The sequence below is a fragment of the Macaca nemestrina genome, chromosome 4 (genome assembly GCF_043159975.1).
Source record: "Macaca nemestrina isolate mMacNem1 chromosome 4, mMacNem.hap1, whole genome shotgun sequence".
NCBI lineage: Eukaryota > Metazoa > Chordata > Mammalia > Primates > Cercopithecidae > Macaca > Macaca nemestrina.
Window position 1 is genome coordinate 85597620 of NC_092128.1, and position 18243 is coordinate 85615862.

The 18243-nt window shown below is 36.8% G+C and overlaps 1 protein-coding gene across 20 annotated transcripts in view; it reads right to left on the reverse strand.

The window, feature by feature from the left end:
• Positions 1-18243, reverse strand: part of LOC105475613 (diacylglycerol kinase beta) — an 835473-nt gene that overhangs the window by 696403 nt on the left and 120827 nt on the right. For all 20 annotated transcript variants that reach the window (XM_071094904.1, XM_071094900.1, XM_071094901.1 and 17 more), the window contains one exon: positions 7556-7812. Coding sequence is in view for 17 of the 20 variants with exons in the window: in XM_071094900.1 (XP_070951001.1) it covers positions 7556-7625 (70 nt within the window). In the remaining 3 variants the exon portion in view is untranslated. The remainder of the gene's footprint in view (positions 1-7555; positions 7813-18243) is intronic.

Genomic DNA, 18243 nt, shown 5'->3' on the forward strand with positions numbered 1-18243 from the left:
TAAACTGAGGGGATGAAATGAAAGTATAAAGAAATTGTGATGACTTGGCTAATGTCCCAAGGTAAATGGTAGGTTCTATTTACTCCTGTGATAATGGCCAAATTAATAGTTTTCATCAAATATCTCAGTTCTCCTCTGGCACTGGGCAGATGGAAGAAATGCTACACCCTTAAAATTAAATATGGTCACATTAATTGCTTAGGCCAAAAAAATATTAGCGTATCACTACCAGGGAGAAGGTCTCAGAGCACACAGTCACAAGTGCTCTCTCTCTCTCTCTCTCTCTCTCTCTCTCTCTCTCTGTTACAGCAACTGCCAATTTTTAAAGCTGATGCCTGCTCCATCTGACTGGACTTCATTGTAGACAATGTGAGATTAAACCACTTGCTGACTCAGATCGGAAATGTAATATGGGCAAAAAATAAACTTCTGGTGTATTAACCCACTGAGACTTTGTGAATTTTTCAGACACGGCATGATTTGGCTCACTTTGACCAATATTCCACAGATGCCATTACTTCAATATCAATGTGTGCTTGACCATAAATTGGACTCGAATGGATATTTTTGGGGGGAGTCAAGTCTGAAAAGAGCTTACCCAAAGTTTTGCATCTTTAGGGTACAAAAATAATGGGAGTTTAGACATTCACAGTTACTTTTTTCTTTTACTATTGCAAAATTTAGGTATTGAGAGATTTAAGACATATGGACACAGAGAAGCCACCAACAGGAAATTGTGTCTGAAGCGGTACAACAAATAGGAACCAGAGCCAGAGATGAAGCAAAAGAGATTATGAAGCCAACATACATTCTAGAAATATAATCTGGGTCAGAGCCAGGGACGGCTGAGTTAATCAGTGTGAACCAGAAGAAAGAGTCAGAAATGAGAGACACGAATTACCTAAAACAGAGTTTCAGATTCAAGTTTCAGACCAAGTGTCAGGGTAAAGTCAAGATATTTCCGGTAAGTCAAAACATTTCAGATAAGTGTTTTAATTGAAAAGGTTTAAATATTTTAAAAGTCCGCATTTCATATTCAACTGCCTCAGCCACCACTATCACAATCCTAATTATAACAGTAATATATCGAATTCCAAGCACTTCACATACATTTCCATATTTAATCAGCAAGGCAACCCTAAGAGGAAACTGAAGTATACATCACAGCACTAGCCTTCAAACTCAGTTTTGTCTGACATCAAATTATGTGTTCTCAGACACTGCAAAATGGCCCTGTGCCATTTATCCTTCTGTCTCATACAAAGAGGGTAATTATCAATAAGTGGCTGGGCCTCCCAAAATAGAGCCAATCTAACACAGGGCTCAGGACAGAAGTAAAAGCTCATCTCAGCATGACAAATGGGCAAGAGGGCTAGCGTGTAATCTAAATTTGCCTAAAAATAAATTGACTACACACCTGTGAGGAGGTCAAGTCTCTCTCCCTTTCATGACCGAGATATTATATTATTTGAATCCTGGATTCTAGTTTTTCCTATTTTGGAAACATGACTAAGAATCTGTTTATTAACATATCAATCTTCATAAAAAACAAAAACAAATTATTACTGGTTTGACCTTTGTTATCACTTATTGTGCCACAGTTCTGGTCCAGCTACTCTGCTATAAACAGCAGTAATTTGTCTCCCTCTGAGGCTTATTTTGAGGATTAAATGAGTTAATACTTGTATACTATTTACAGTAGGCACTAAAAATCCATTATTTAGTATGATGCTGATTATTGTCTCAATAAATCCTACAACAAGATTTTGAGGTGGGATTCTACTTTTTCAAGTGAGAAAGCTGAGGCTCAGGTAGTTTATGTTACATTACGAAGGCCGTGCCACTAATAAGTAGAAAACAGGGCTGGGATTCCACACCGTCAAATATTTGCCTGCAAAACCGAAGCTCTTTCCACTAAGTCACACCGCATACCTCACTCCAATGGAAGAAATTGCAGACCAGGTCTGAACATTATGCACATTGGTCCTTATTGAAAAGAACAAATTCACCGTAATTTTGCAACTCCTTACAATGTCAGCTGCTATAAACAGTATGAAATTTATGAAAGTTTGGAAAAGTTCCCACCATAATAACACAGTATTTTTCAAAAATAATTTACATGCTATATAACACATGCTATATATAGCAAATAAAAAGCTAATCCTAAGTGACAATATGTGGGCAGATAATGAATCATTTGGAAATATCACGTAGATTTCACATAGAAAATATTGTTATCCATGAAAAGCCCAGGAGTTTCTTAACCCTTTGCTGTTCCATGGAACCATAGCAGAAAGCACTGACAGACCAATATGTAATAAGCTTAATTCTCTAAAGGGCAGGAGTGAGAGCTTTCTATCCTATAACAACAGTTTGGATGACTTTATATCAAGAGTGAGGAAGAAAATTATACTCCTCTCCCACATATCAAGGGAAATGCTTCCCATGAAGTGACTCAGCCTGAATCCCTAAACAGGAGCACGGTCACAGCATGCTGTAGGCAGCCACAGCAGGCTCCACATCAGCTGCCTTCCGCATTTGTAGGGACAACACAGAGCAGAGGCTGCCAATTACACCAGAAGCTTCTACCTTGTGAGAAGAGTCTAATCTCGTGGCAGAAAAACAGACACTGACTCTTCATGCTCCAAAATGTGGTTCTTTTCTGCTTGATCATCAACAATATGTTCAAACAGCCAGAAGAACACTCTCCCTCTCTAGTAAGATAATAATTGTAAACTGTCATATCACTAGCAATTTGCCAGGCACAGCTTTCATTACTTCATATGTACTAATTCATTCAACTTAATACTTACAGCACTGGACATACATTTTTCCATATAAAACACAGATATGTTAAGTTACCCAAAGTCAGATATCTGAAGTATGATAGGAACAGTATTTAAACACAAGCTGTCTGGTATGCTAGATACCTATCCAGGAATGTTGTGCCAGTATCATCCAACTTATCCTTAATTATTTTTAAGAAAAGCGTAGCATCTAGGAGAACAATCATAGTTACAAGGTGCATTCTGGCAATTGTGGAGAAAATGTAAAATCAGATAACTTGAGACAATTATCTTTATGGTATTCTCTAGGTCCAACATTGAATGATTTGGTTTTGCTGGAATTGGGGTCCCATGAGCTCACTCATCTTGCCCAAGAGTTCCACAGCCCCACCTTATCCCAATAAAGCAAATTAAACATTTCTTTGATACATTCCAAATATAATCTTAGCATGTTGCAAATTTAACTTTAAATCAATAACTTGATTTTTTTATACTTCTTTAACACATATAAAGAAATTCTTACTAAAAATACAAATCAATTAAAATCAAGAAGGTGAATGCAATGTATCATTTTTCTAATAAAGTATGGAGGAATGTCACTTACCAATACTGCATTGCAACATGAAAAGTCTAGTCTTTAAAGTCCCCGATAAACTGATCATGCATGTTGAACAGCATGAAAAATCAATGACTTCTACAATCTTCAGGATGATGTTTGTTTCCCGTTATATTTTGGCACTGGCAATTTATCACACAAGAATACGTTCTAATCATGATATTCTTTGCTTCCTAATTATACAGGAAAGTCCTTGGAGCAGTAAATCTAGCACTTTTCATGTTGTCTTCATTATTTAAAAAGAGTGTAATAATCTTGGAATTGGCACTTTTTTTTTTAAAGTTACAGTTCATCTGCTAATTTGTCTTCTCATTGAATCCATTTTAATAATGCTGTTACACTCAGTGTGACATTTCATACTACCAATTTACTGAACATCCATTGATGTTTGTCTCAGTATAAGTTTTACACTTACGATAATTTTTGTTACTACTTGTTTTAGGAATTTTCACAAATTTATTACTAATTTGTGCATTCTTATGATATAATTAAATGCACCACCATATTCATTAGCCAATGAAATATAAGTAGCAGCCTATAATACATTTAATAATTTAGTAGAAATGTGTTTCTGCTAATCAATTCAAATGGAATTTCTTTCTATATCTGAGCAATAGCAATTATGAATGTTAGCTATCACAGCAATAATTTGCATATTTAATATTATTGTTTCATATAATACAGGAACTTTTTTTTTTTTTTTTTTTGAGACGGAGTCTCGCTCTGTCGCCCAGCCCAGGCTGGAGTGCAGTGGCGCGATCTCGGCTCACTGCAAGCTCCGCCTCCCGGGTTCACGCCATTCTCCTGCCTCAGCCTCCCGAGTAGCTGGGACTACAGGCGCCCACAACCGCGCCCGGCTAATTTTTTGTAATTTTTAGTAGAGACGGGGTTTCACCGTGGTCTCGATCTCCTGACCTTGTGATCCGTCCGCCTCGGCCTCCCAAAGTGCTGGGGTTACAGGCGTGAGCCACCGCGCCCGGCCGTAGGAACTTTTCTTATGAGTACTCAAACATGGAAAATATATTTTAATAAACAAGCCAAATTCAACACAACCTAAGCCAAACTCAGTGTTTTCTTTACTTGACAGATACCACCATGATCCCTTCTTTTAAAGCTGGAGGAAAATGTCAGATCTCTCTCTCTCTTCCTGTCTCTCTCTGTCAGTTGTTGTATTTTATTATTTTCCAAGATATCCTCTGTTAATTTCAATGTGATAAAATCTGAATCCTCACTTTTCCAGTCGTCTTCCATAATCTATGTTATACAGTCTATGCCAACACCCTGCTAACTAGTCTCTAGTATCTTTTCATCACCATATACCATATCTTCTCAGTCATCAAAGTAAACTTCTCAAAGCATAACATTGTTTCTGTCACTCTACGACTTACAACTGTACAATGACTTCATTGTTTGACTCAAGTATGGTATATTTTGATACCATTTCATTTTTATAGACTTTACTCACTCCTTTAAATTGTGATGGGCTAAATGTGCCTCACCTCCCTTCCTTAAATTTATGCTAAATTTTCCTTTTTATTCATATCATTTTCTTTGTTATTTACCTTAAACCTAATTTTTAAAGATTTGTTTCAAATCCTGCCTCGTGTTTGAAGACTCCCCTTTCCTTTCCTATCTCCAGTGGAATTGTAAAACCCAATATAACCTTAAAGTCTGCTTGTATCACATACAATATTCTGGCTAGACATAGAATTATTTTTCTATTAGTTTCTAGCCTTCTTTAAACTGTAAGTTCCTTGAAAGCAGGACACATATTTCGTCATATTTGCATCTTCTGCAGCACCAAGCAGAAAACTCACTCTAAAGAAGATGCTCAGAAATATTTACTTCATGATTGGGTTACCACAGCAGCAAAGTGCAGAGCATATGGAAATTTGAAATCATAGGCAAATCAATTTATAACCAATTTAGAAAGTATTGAGTATAAGACTGCAAGTGAAAAAGAAGAATTAGGCCATTCTGAACTAAATTTTCTTTATTCTTCTTCTTCTTTTTTTTTTTTTTTTTTTTTTTTTTTTGGCAGGTTCTGGCTTTGTCAGCCATGGTAGAGTGCAGTGGCACAATGACTTACTGAAGCCTCAACCTCCTGGGCTCAAGCAATCCTCTCACCTCAGCCTCCGGAGTAGCTGGGATTACATCTGCATATCACCACGCTGGGCTAATTTTTTTTTTTTTTTCCACAGAGACAGGGTCTCACTGTTTTGCCCAGTCTAGTCATGAACTACTGAACTCAAGCAATCCTTCTGCCTATGCCTCCCAAACCTAAATGTAAATATTCATAATATGATAAATGCATATATTGTACATTCAGAGGCCCTAAACAGTTTTGAGTGTGAGAACCATATGTTGATGTCAAAATTTCCAAATATCATATATTTTGTAATCATAGTTTTATTATTATTGACTCAGTCAATAGTCATAGGCATTTTCCTAAAAGTTTTTTAAAATGCTCATGAAATCATAGATTTTGAACTTCCTTACAAATACCCAGCAGCATTCTCATACCCTCATTCAATCCACAGATTAGGAAGGTTCTAGAATACCCTTGAAACTAGTCTTTTCAGATAATATACATGAAGCATTTATTAGTGTTCCCAGCTCATCATATGTACTCTATAAAAGTGAGTGATAGTATTCACCATTACCATCAAATCTATCTTCATGTTCTAAGTCCCAATACGTGTTTAACCCCTTTCTCTGCTTCTACTTTATAATATCATTCAACTCATTCCTGATACACATCTCTTATATCCCACAACATCTTTCTGCACAAGTCGCCCAGATGCCTTAATTTTTACCTCTTTCACTATCATGTGCTGTTTGGTTCTTTTTCTCCTTTCCACTACTTTCATTTTATTCTCTCTGTCACCATGTTATTCTTTCTGTTCTTACTATTCTTACTGCATTCTCTATATATTGCTTTTTCTGTACTCATCATTTTCCAAGCCTTTTGGTGCTTGCTATTAATCAGTTGTTTCTTTTCCTCTCTTCAACACATGAATCAACTGCTGTTCATATTTATAGTTGAAAGTCACTTTATGAAATAGATGTATTCCTGATCATCTAGAGTAAAAAAAAAATTCTTATAAATAAAATCTTACTCTACATATGCAAAGAAATAATATTAAAAAAAAAAAAAAAAAAAAACTGGCCGGGTGCGGTGGCTCACGCCTGTAATCCCAGCACTTTGGGAGGCCGAGGCGGGCGGATCACAAGGTCAGGAGATCAAGACCATGGTGAAACCCCGTCTCTACTAAAAATAGAAAAAATTAGCCGGGCGCAGTGGCGGGCGCCTGTAGTCCCAGCTACTCGGGAGGCTGAGGCAGGAGAATGGCGTGAACCCGGGAGGCGGAGCTTGCAGTGAGCCGAGATTGCGCCACTGCACTCCAGCCTGGGCGACACAGCAAGACTCCGTCTCAAAAAAAAAAAAAGAAAGAAAAAGAAAAAGAAAAAAAAAAAAACTTACAGTGAAGTGAATGATCATAGCCTATCACTTGTATCAATGCACACACTAAAAAAGTTGTGTTGTCCTTACTTGAGGTCCTGACACCTCTTTCTTTTACAAAATCTGATTCTAATTCCATAATGTATCTATGACTCCCTACTGCCTACTCTCTTTTGAAATGCTAGGTTATCAAACAGAAACAGACAGACACACACACACACACACACACACACACACACACATCTCCCTTTTCCCTCCCTCTTGATATCTATGAGTCAGACCATACTGTCTCAAGAACAGCATTGCTTTTCTCTTCTCTTTTTCCTTCCTTCTCACTCTCTGCACCCTGTTTGTCCTTCTCCCTGTCTGTTACAGTATTACCACTCTCCATTTTGCCAGGCTGTCTCATCCTCTGCTTTATTTCTATTACAGCTAGAGTGTTTTCCAAGCCTAATTTTGCATCTAACATTTTAGTTCCTTTCCTGCAAGATGTAATACTTGATTTAATTTATCTTTTCCTTTCTCTCATGTCAGAAAGGTAGTCTCAAGTCAACCTGACTTGTAAACACAAAAGGCAGACCTGGATCTATCCCCATGATGAACGGGATCTATGATCCGTTCTTATAAATAAATGATACTTTGTCTAGCACAAATGTCAAATAATCTCATAATTTCAATAGGAATACTCACACTCAGCATATTTCTGAAGTTGGGAAAATTCCGAAGGGCTGAGGTGGGCCCATTTTTCCTGGTTTGTCATGGTGGTGGTGAGAAGCTCTGTTACATACCAGGTGAAAGACTCTTTATTCAGCGGCTGCACAGAGATCTATGCTTCAAAGATTCCACATGGCGCGTTTCATGATAAAATATCTCAGGCTTTCAAAATATGCAATCTGTCCACATGAAACTGCTTTGGATGTTTGTAATTTCAATAATGTGTTAAAGAACTGCAAAAAAAAAAAAAAAAAAAAAAAAAAGATTAACATGATTGCACAAAGGAAAAAAAAAAGTCAAGGTACAGAATGTTAAATATTTTTTAAATCATATAAATTAAGAGTACAAATTGTGAAGAGAATCTTATAAAGTACATTTTCATAAATGTAAATTTTTATGTCCAGTTTTACAAATTCCACATTCCAAGAGTAGACAGTGGTATCATTTTTATCAGTCTGTACCAATTTTTAAATATGTAAACATTACATATAAAATTTAGACCTAAATTATCCAAGGAGGCTAAAATAAGCTCTCTAGCTCCCTATGCATATGATTTGCTAGTTTACAGTATAGACTGCCAATAATTGCTTGGAATGTTCATCAGCACTAGTATATGTATTTCCAATCATATGAATTAATTTTGGAGAAGTCATATAATTTTTTTTTCTAGCAATGAAATAAAGTTTTACTTTTATGATTTAAAAAACATCCAAAAGATTGGTCAACTAAAGCAACTCTAAATGTCTGAAAGACTTGTGTAATGACAGTAGATGATTCTATTGTGAATCACGCTTTAAAATAAATCTCTAGGTTGTCATGGACCTACATTTACTGGCTATATCTGTAAAGGCAAACAAAATGAAAAACCATCTGGTTTCAACGTTTTTATCAGAGACTATAATCAATTACTCAATAATCAGCCAGATTGGCACTGTATTCCTTATAGAAAATGAAGTATTTCATAAGAATTATTTGTAAAATTATAATCATTGCAAGGTTTATTTATGTCATTACATATGGCATTACTTAAAGTCACCGTACTTCTACGGACAAGACTCATTTGGTCTTAGTACCTTGCCTTTCTTCAACATCTCTTTACTGTCTTCCAATATCAACCCCGGGACCTCACTGTCAAATCCTGTCATCCTTGCCTTTAAAAACTGTTCTTTTTGGTCTCGTGGGGTCACATCCCTGCCCTGTTTTACAATATGGTAGTTTACTATACAATGGGGAAAATGATGATATTGATGTGTTCACAGAGGCCAAATTGCTGGATATCTTTTCTCTTTTCTCTCCCAGGGGCAACCATGGGTTTGGGGATACAATACAAGTAAAAGAGAATGGGGATATGCAATGACAATTGTGGACATCTTCCACCCAGTTTCCTTCTGCTGATTTCATCTTTCACACTAATTTCATCCTAACTCTCTGTCTCTCTCCGGTTACAGGCAGTTTTGGTGGGACTGTGAAATGATGTGTTCTGTCCTCTAACCAAAGGGAGACAGATGATTCTGTCACATTTGCACATTACACCCTGCCTTCCAGGGCTTTAAATGTTGAGTGGAGTGATTCAAGGACAGGGTGAAAACAGCTGTACCTAAATCATAACAGAAATAATTGGATACTCGTTCCTGTCTAAACCTGACTCTCCAGCTATCTTGTCACTTCCAGGAGCTTGTGATATTCTTTTAATAAAGGATTAAGGCCAGGCAGGTGGCTAATGCCTATAATCCCAGCACACTGGGAGGCTGAGGCAGGAGGATGGAATGAGCCCAGGTGTTTGAGACCAGCCTCAACAACATAATGAGACCCCATTCTCTACAAAAACATTTTTTTAAAAAATTAGTTGGATGTAGTGGTGCACATCTGTGGTCTCAGCTACTCCGGGGGAATAGTGGGGGAGCTGAGGTGGGAGAATTGCTGGAGCCCAGGAGGTTGAGACTGCAGTGACCTGTGATCATGCTGCTGTACTCCAGCCTGGGCAACAGAGCAAGGCCCAATCTCAAAAAAAAAAAAAAAAAAAAAAAAAAAAAGGATTAAATGTATACATATACCAAGACATCATACTGTACCCTATAAATATATACAATTATTGTTAGTTAAATGTTAGTAACTTTTTTTTTAAAGTCAAGGATTAAGTGAGACAGAGTAAGTTTTTAATTGCCAACAATGCAAAAATTTTAACTGGTGATAACAACAGTTTGTTTATTCAAATATTTGTTGAGCCTTGCTGTCTGCCAGAAAGCTTTCTAGGCAATGAAGATAGAGCAAAGATCAAAACATATAAAAGATGAAAATAATGTTACTCCACAATGTGTCAGCTTTATTGAGAACTTACAGTTAGCAAAAGGCACTCTCCTAATCACATTACTGGGTTAGGTCATTCAATCTTCAGAAAGCAACTCTGTGAGGTAGGTGCTAATAGTCTCCCCTTTTGACAAATGGAGAAAGTGACACTGGTGACTGAATCTAGTAGGTGTAGCACAGACTGTTCCAAGCCCACCCAGTATCCATTCTCTTTTGCTTACTTGGTACAAGAAAGATGGTAAAAATAAATCTGTTTAAATGACTGAATTCCCCAGGTTCCTTACATGAAGAAGTGGCCAATGAGATGTAAGTAGATGTTGGTGAAGCATATAGAAAAGTTCCGTTAGAGGAAATAGTTGCTGGCAAGTGCCCTTTAAAGCAACCTTTTATTCTTTTCCTCCACCTTACTACCTGAAATGGTGACATATTGGCTGCAAATCCAGAAGTTTCTTGTACTAAATAGATAACTTTATATGGAAGCTATATATTAAGGATAGGAGGCCCACATAAACTAGACAGGGGTAAGCAAATAACTAATTAGGGAGTAAATTTGGTCCACCACCTGTTTTTGTAAGTATAGGTGATTGGAGCACATATCCATAAGAGAAACCAGCAATAGGTTGTTTTTGAAGGGATTTCAATACTAAATAAAGAGGCTTGGGCATTATCCTCAGGGGAAATAATATACAACAAAAGGACTACAAAAAACCCCACAAACCTGATCACTCTTACGTTTCTGAAATGTCAGTATTTTCAATGAGTTCCTTTCTCTCTCACTTGCATTGTTGTGATAGCTTCTTAACTCACTCCCTGAGGTCTCTCCCTTTCTTAACATGGCCATTTCCCAAACCCCCTTGGAGTCCTTGGATGGTCATGAACTAGGATGATTCCTGAGGCCTGTCTGACAAATTACCAACAACAAGTTAATTAATCAATTATAATTGTAATAATTGTCTTAATTATATCTTTCCACCTGGAAACCTACTCTGAAATTTATTAAAATCCCCCAGCTGGGCACAGTGGCTCAAGCCTGTAATCCCAGCACTTTGGGAGGCCAAGGCAGGTGAATCACTTGAGCTCAGGAGTTCTAGACCAGCCTGGGCAACATGGAGAAACCCTGTCTCTACCAAAAATACAAAAATTAGCTGGGCATGGTAGCATGTGCCTGTAGTCCCAGCTACTCAGGAGGCTGAGGTGGGAGGATTGCATGGGCCCAGGAGGTAGAGGTTGCAGTGAGCTTTGATTGCACCACTGTACTCTATCCTCAGTGACAGAGCAAGGCCTTGTATCAAAAAAACAAAACAAACAAACAAAAAAAAAACAAAGAAAAGGAAGGAAGATAAATATCCCCCAGTTCATTAAGTTCATTATGAGAAATTTAAATTTAAAATGACTGGTGAACTGTCATCCTTAGATCTGTACAGGAATGCTAACCATGTATCAAGGCTCACTTGGTTATTGAATTTTAAATTGTACAGTTATACAGACCGTCCCTTCATTCATTTTTTAAAATTTGTTTTGAATATAATATTTTAACATCAAATACTTCACTTATGTATATTATTTAACATTTGTCTCCACACACTACAATTAGGGGAAATATAAGTTGTTTTGAGCCTTGATGGAATTTCACAAAAAGGACAAAGCAACTAAAAGTATTAGGTTTGCACTTGATTTTCATCCAAACTGTATGTTAGATTCTGCATCACCATCCTGTCCTATACTACATGATGTAAGCCCCATGGAGGGCAGGGATTTTTATTCATTTATACACTGCTGTTTTCCCAGTGCTTAGAAGAGTGCTTGGTATATAGTCTCAGGTCAATAAGTATTTCTTGAATGAATTCACTTATTTCCTTTTTGTTCATAAAGAAAAGTTTGAGTGGAAGAATTAATTAGAAGGAGGCCCTGAGGTTGAGAAAGAGAAAATAGTGCATAAAGGAGACAAGAACAGAAGTCACTCTGGGCTTCAATTTTCCTAGGGACTACATCCATTTTCTTCAACTGAATGGGCATTTAAAAAAAAAAAAAAAGTGCACTTTCAGGGTACAAAGCTTTTAGAGTTGAAAATGGATGGCATTATTTCACATTTTGTGAATTTTTTTAACTAACTCCATATAAATACGCATCATTCCCAAGGGACGCCCTGTGATGTCAGCTAACCAATTTACCATAACAACACTTACACATGACCACCAAGTATATTTTTAAATTATTTATCAATATCTAACAAAAATACTACTTAACTTTCTTTCATTTAGCATGACCTGGTCAACTTAGGTCTTCACTTTTTGTAACAAGAAAAGCTTCTCTGGATTGATCTACCCCATTTGCATTTTGACATGTGATATTTACAAAATAATGGTATCTCTGAGGGGCTCACAGTAAATTTACTTTGGCTGTTGGATTTTGTTTACTCCAATACCAAAATGCTTTGAATAAATCCTCTCTTTCTCACCTTTCTTCTAGTGTAAGCCATTGATTTCTCATAATTCTCATAGTTCTAACCCTCATCATGTGATGTAACATGTAGCTAAATAGTAAAAATAAGGGTGGGGTACAAGTGAAGAATTTTTTCTTAGTCAAATCTTTTTACTATTTGAATTGGCATACACAAACCTATGAAAAGATAAATGTTTCATGTATAATTTTAAATACAGAGGCACAGCTATATCTCATGCCTCGGAAGGTAATGAAAATGATGGCAGCACATTCTTACAGTCTCCGCCTCTTCATAAATGGGTAGAAAGAATGTGACAATATTCAGCTGAGATTCCCTATGGTGCATTCACAAATCTCCTCTTCCCCTGCAGAATTCTTTCTTTAGGTACATAAAATGAGCGTCAGGAGGGATGTGCTTTGCTGGCTTTTAGCAAGCAGTCTAATTCTGGCTTTCCCTTCTAGTCAGTGGATGTGCCGCTTTGCTTAGTTTGTAGCAGGAAATAATTGCATTGAAAGAGTTGAAAAAGACTCTTTGGGCCATTGTACCTGGGCTAAAACACAATCCCTATAATTAGGGGAGAAATCAACCTCCTCATGAAGAAGCCATTAAGCAATATCTAGAAGAGTCAATCTGTTGGGTTGGATGCATTATCTGTGAGTCACATCAAGTGTAAATTTATAAGTAATTATTAGAAATCAGTATGCCATGACTTCAATCATTGAAGAGAAGTTAATAAACATTAAGACACACTAGGTCAGACGCAGTAGCTCATGCCTGTAATCCCAGCACTTTGGGAGGCGGAGGCAGGTGGATCATGAGGTCAGGAGATCGAGACCATCCTGGCTAACACAGTGAAACCCTGTCTCTACTAAAAATACAAAAAAATTAGCCGGGCATGGTGGCGGGCATCTGTAGTCCCAACTACTCTCTACTCACTACTAGGGAGGCTGAGGCAGGAGAATGGCAAACCTGGGAGGCAGCGTTTGCAGTGAAAAAAAAAAAAAGACACACTGAAGAATATATGTATACTGGGTCTCAAGGGTCATAAACTCCAAACTATAAGATTTCCAACAGAAAGAAAAAAAAAAATCCTAGGGATGGGAAAGGATGTAGAGCGAAAATAAAAACTATAGAATTGCTGAAGAAAAAGTAGGATTAAATTACATGGAATATAAATTCTATAGGTTGGTTTATAATTGCTTGTTCATTTAACCATAAAAAGAAGTCTAAATTTGAGACCCAATGAATGGGATGCAAGGCATCATGCCAGATCCCGGGGATGTAGTGTTATGCTAAACAGATATGATACCTGAGCTATTAAATCGTGTTTAGTGGGAAAGAGCTACAATAACTAAACCAACTACGCCCATAAATAAATGCAAACTGTGATAACTTATATGAAAAAAAGGCAACAAAGTCTATAACACAACAGCAACTCCTTATTTCCTTTAAGAGATTCAGAGAGCAATTCAGAGAGCAAGGTTTATTTAAACTAACTGATAAAAGTTAAATAATTGTAAACTTGAATGAAGATTAAAAACATTCTAAGCAGAAACTTAGAAGTAAAGAAAAAAAAACTTCAAATATTATAAGATTTCTAAAGAAGTCAGTTATGACTGGATCCTGGTAAGCAAGAAGTAGAGGAGAACACAATTAGGCCAAAAAAATTAAAAAGAGCTACATAAGTGAGATTATTAGAGGCCATGTTAAGGACAGTACAATTTGTCATAAGTAAATTATGAAACCATTGAAACATTTTTGTGCAGATTAACATGATTGATTTATATTTTAAGAAGTCCACTTTAATCAATGGATATGAATAGGACAAGAATGGAAGAGGGAAGACCAATTAAGAGGCTGTTCCAATATTGTGTGAGAGCTCGTGGCTTTAGGGAATGGCAATAAAGATCAAGGTTAAAAACTGAACTCAAGACATGTTTTTGAAGTAGGACTTGATAATGAATAGGATAAGTTCTGTGAGGAAAGAGGGGATCAAGAGTGACTCCTGTATTTTGGCTTGAGTGCTGGAAATGGAAAAGTAGAATTTAAACAATTTCCAAATACTAGAATAGAACCAGGATTGATGAGAACAGAAAAATCACTATATTGTTTTGGGATGTATTGAAGTTGAGATGATTATCATATATCTGAATTGAATGTACTAGTAGATTTTGAGTTAAGCTTAGGCTAAGATAAGAGATAGGTAAAATATTATGAGTTTCCTGTATAGATGATATTTCAAGAATTGGGAATGGCTGTTCTCCTGATGTGGTGACAAAGAAGCTATGCCCCTAAGCATAAGCATGCCCCTAAGCATAATGACAAGATAGAACTTGTCATTCAGGGCAAAGACTGCAATTAGCAGTCTGTACTTCTGACAGCCTATACTTCTTCTTGTCTTCAGAAGTCAACTTAGGTTTTGAACTGAGGTCACATTTTTCCCAGACAAGAATCAATAACAAAAAGATGATGGATGTACTAGGGCCATGATATTTCTGTCCAGTGGAGACCCCTTAAATGGTCCATTTTTGTTCCAGAGCTCCCCAGTGGGCTGGTTGAGAATTTATCAGGTCTGCACTGGGGTCTGAGGCTATTTCTGACCAATCCTGCATATCCCCTTCTGTTTTCACAAGCATCAGTTTTGTATTACAATCTGAAAGCTTTCCTTGCCTAACTCTGCTTGTTTTTTCCCCCTTTTTATGTTTCATAGGAATAATTATCTAATATGTGTTTGCATCCCTATCTCCATCTTGGTATTTGTTTCCTAGTGAAGAATCCCACATGTCAGGATCCCAGTAGGAAACAGATGGCACACTTAAAATTGATAATTAAGAGTTTAATGAAAAGATTATTTAGGAAATGTGGACAGGTAAGGAAAGTTATTAGAGACTAATGCAGTTTCCTAAGTAGGAAACTTATTGAACCTCCTGAAGGGACTAAGGATGTTTTAGCTAACGAACCCCAGAGTAGCTGTATATAGAGGGTCATTTGATAGGAGGAGCTATGATTTGAATATTTGTCCCCCTCATTGATATTGAAATTTAATTGCCATTGTAACAATATTAACAAGTTGGACCTTTGAGGGGTATTTAGGCCAGGAAGATTCCGCCCTTCTAGATGGGACTAATGACATTATAAAAGGGCAAGTTCAGCCTCCTTTGCCCCTTTGCCCTTCCATCTTCCAGCATGTGACGATGCAGCCAGAAGGCCCTCACCAGATGCTGGCACTTAGATCTTGGATTTCCCAGCCTCCAGAACTGTTATAAAATAAATTTGTGTTTATTATAAATTACACAGTATCAGGAATTCTGTTAAGAGCAGCACAAAATGGACTGAGACAGGAGTCATTTCATTTGATAACAGGACACATTTCTTTTTGGAGTGTCCTAGCTGGGCATGAGGTGGAGTAATAAATTCCCTAATGTTATCCTTTTCCTAATCTCCATTCTCCTCCAGTGCCTCACACTGACCAAACCTCACCATAAGCCAAGGACACAGACCACCACTGATCAGTCTCACCAATTTCAAACAATCTCTTGAGGCACAGAGCCTCAAGACAAGGATAATGGAGGATCTAAAGAGGAAAAATATACACTGTCCATCACATCTGGGGCAAGAGTGTAGTGGAAGAAAGGCACACAGAACAAAACTCTGAGGAGTCGAGTTCTTTTATTTAGAGATTAGAGGTGAAAAAAGTCCTCCCCCACTTTATCCTACCCCCGCCCGTCCCCTAAAAGCAACTGAAAGAATATGATGTCAAAAAAGACAACAGAAGGGAATGAAAAGAATCCACCAAGGAGGGACTAGAAGACACTTTTCAAAAGTTTCTGAGCAACTAAATGACAATTGAAGCATCCATTGGCAACATGGTGGCCACTGGCAACTTTAGCAATAGCAATTTCTTTGAAGTTGGGCACATTAGATAGTAAAGGTGGCATGGTGAAACTGAGTATAGGAAATGAAGACTGACTCATCAACCCTTGGAGAGTGTGATTGTGAGAAGTAGAGAGAGAGAAGTAGCTATCCAGAGAAAAAATGTGAAATCAAGAAACTTTTTTTTTCTTGTAGAAATTACTGGAATCGATTTTAAAGTTAATGAGAAGAGTTTATTAGTGAGACTGATTCAAACTTCAGGAGAGAGAAGCTGAGTAGTGTTTTAAACTACTTAGAAAAGAGGGGGAGGTAAGTCCCAGAAAGTCTGTGAGAGCCAAAATTAATCTTAAGGATGGATACAGATGAGTAGTTTTGTGGACTTAGTGTTTAGGAAATAGAGGATGTCCGGTTGATTATTTCTGTTTTCTCAATGATGTATAAGGCTTAGTGATGAACTGAGAGTTGACTTAGGAGGAAATGATGAGGGAAGAGGGAAGTAACAGTGTGAAGATATGAAAAAATTACATAAAAATGTGGTGAAGTGATCTCACTAAAGGCATGAGGTAAAAACAGCAGAGTTAAAAGTCAATGCATATTGTTATTCATTAACTGAGAACTATAACAATCAGCTTGTTGTAGTTCAATTTATAACAATTTTAAACAATTTTAATGATTAATTTATAGATGAAGGAATCTAAAGGACAAATAATCATATTCTTACACATTTGAGTCAAATAGACCTGCATCCTCATTCAATTTCTGAGCTATGTGTCTTCACTGTGTAGTGAATCATTAAATCTGAGCCTCAATTTCCTTTCTCATGAAAAGTAGATAATACCACCCACTTCACAGAGCATTAGCATTTAAAGAAATAGCACGTGCACAATACTAACTAATAAGAGATTCTCAATAATAGTTATTTTCTCTTTGCTTTTACAAGTAGAATTGCTTTTATTAGTAGAATTGAAAGTGGACATATATACAGTACATATACGAGGAAAAAAGACTGGAAATCTAAACTCTTTTAGAGGAGTATGTGGGTGGCTTAATATAAAATTCATAATTTTGTTATTTTTGGACTCTGCTGACACAAAAAATCTAAAATAAAATTTCAAGGGAAATCTTTGGTGATGCAAAAGAGTAAAATATAGCAAGCTTTGTATTGTGTATGTTTTTAAAGTTAAGATTTTGAATTTGGTTTATTATTTTATTCTTCTTAAAGTTATTTTCAGTGAATTTTCTATTCTCTTGCTTTTCACATATGATTTTAAAACATCTTTTAGAATTGAGACTGGCAGGTTAGGTGAAAATAAGGATAGATTCTACCCATAGGGATAGAATATTTCTTAATATGAAATAATGTAAAATGCTATGATAGATCCTATTTTTCAAGAACGATGATACAATATCTTTCATCTCACATGGTCTTCAGGAACACTATTGTACTTCTTCAGCAGGTGGTGCCTATGGCTTCTCCCCTTGCACTTGCGAATACCTTTATGACTTTCGGAAGCTAAAACTTATAGCAGAAGTGATGCTATATGATATCTGTATATACATCATAAATTGTCACACACTTCAGCCTTTCTTTCTTGGGATACTTGTTCTTGGAAGCTTGCCAACGTATCCTAAGAATGCTCAAAGTAGCTCATGTGAAGAGATCACTTGAAGAAGCCACGTATAAGTATACCAGGCAACAGCCCAGCTGAAGTCCCAGTTGACAAGCCAGCTTCCACCCCCAAATATGAGTAAAGGTGCCTTCAGATGCTTGCAGCCCAAGCTGTCTGCCTAGTAGCCCCATTCTCCAACTTTGAAGTTTTCTCAGCTGAGCTACCAGGATACCAAAGAACAGAAACAAGCCAATTCTACTATGCCCATTCTGAATTCCTGGCCTACCAAATCTATAAACACAGTAAAACGATTATTTTACAGCACTTATTATTGGTAGTTGGTTATGCAATATTAACTAGAACAAGTTACTTCAGGCAACATTTGACACATATAAAATGAAATTAAAATACTGTTACTATTCCAGTTATTA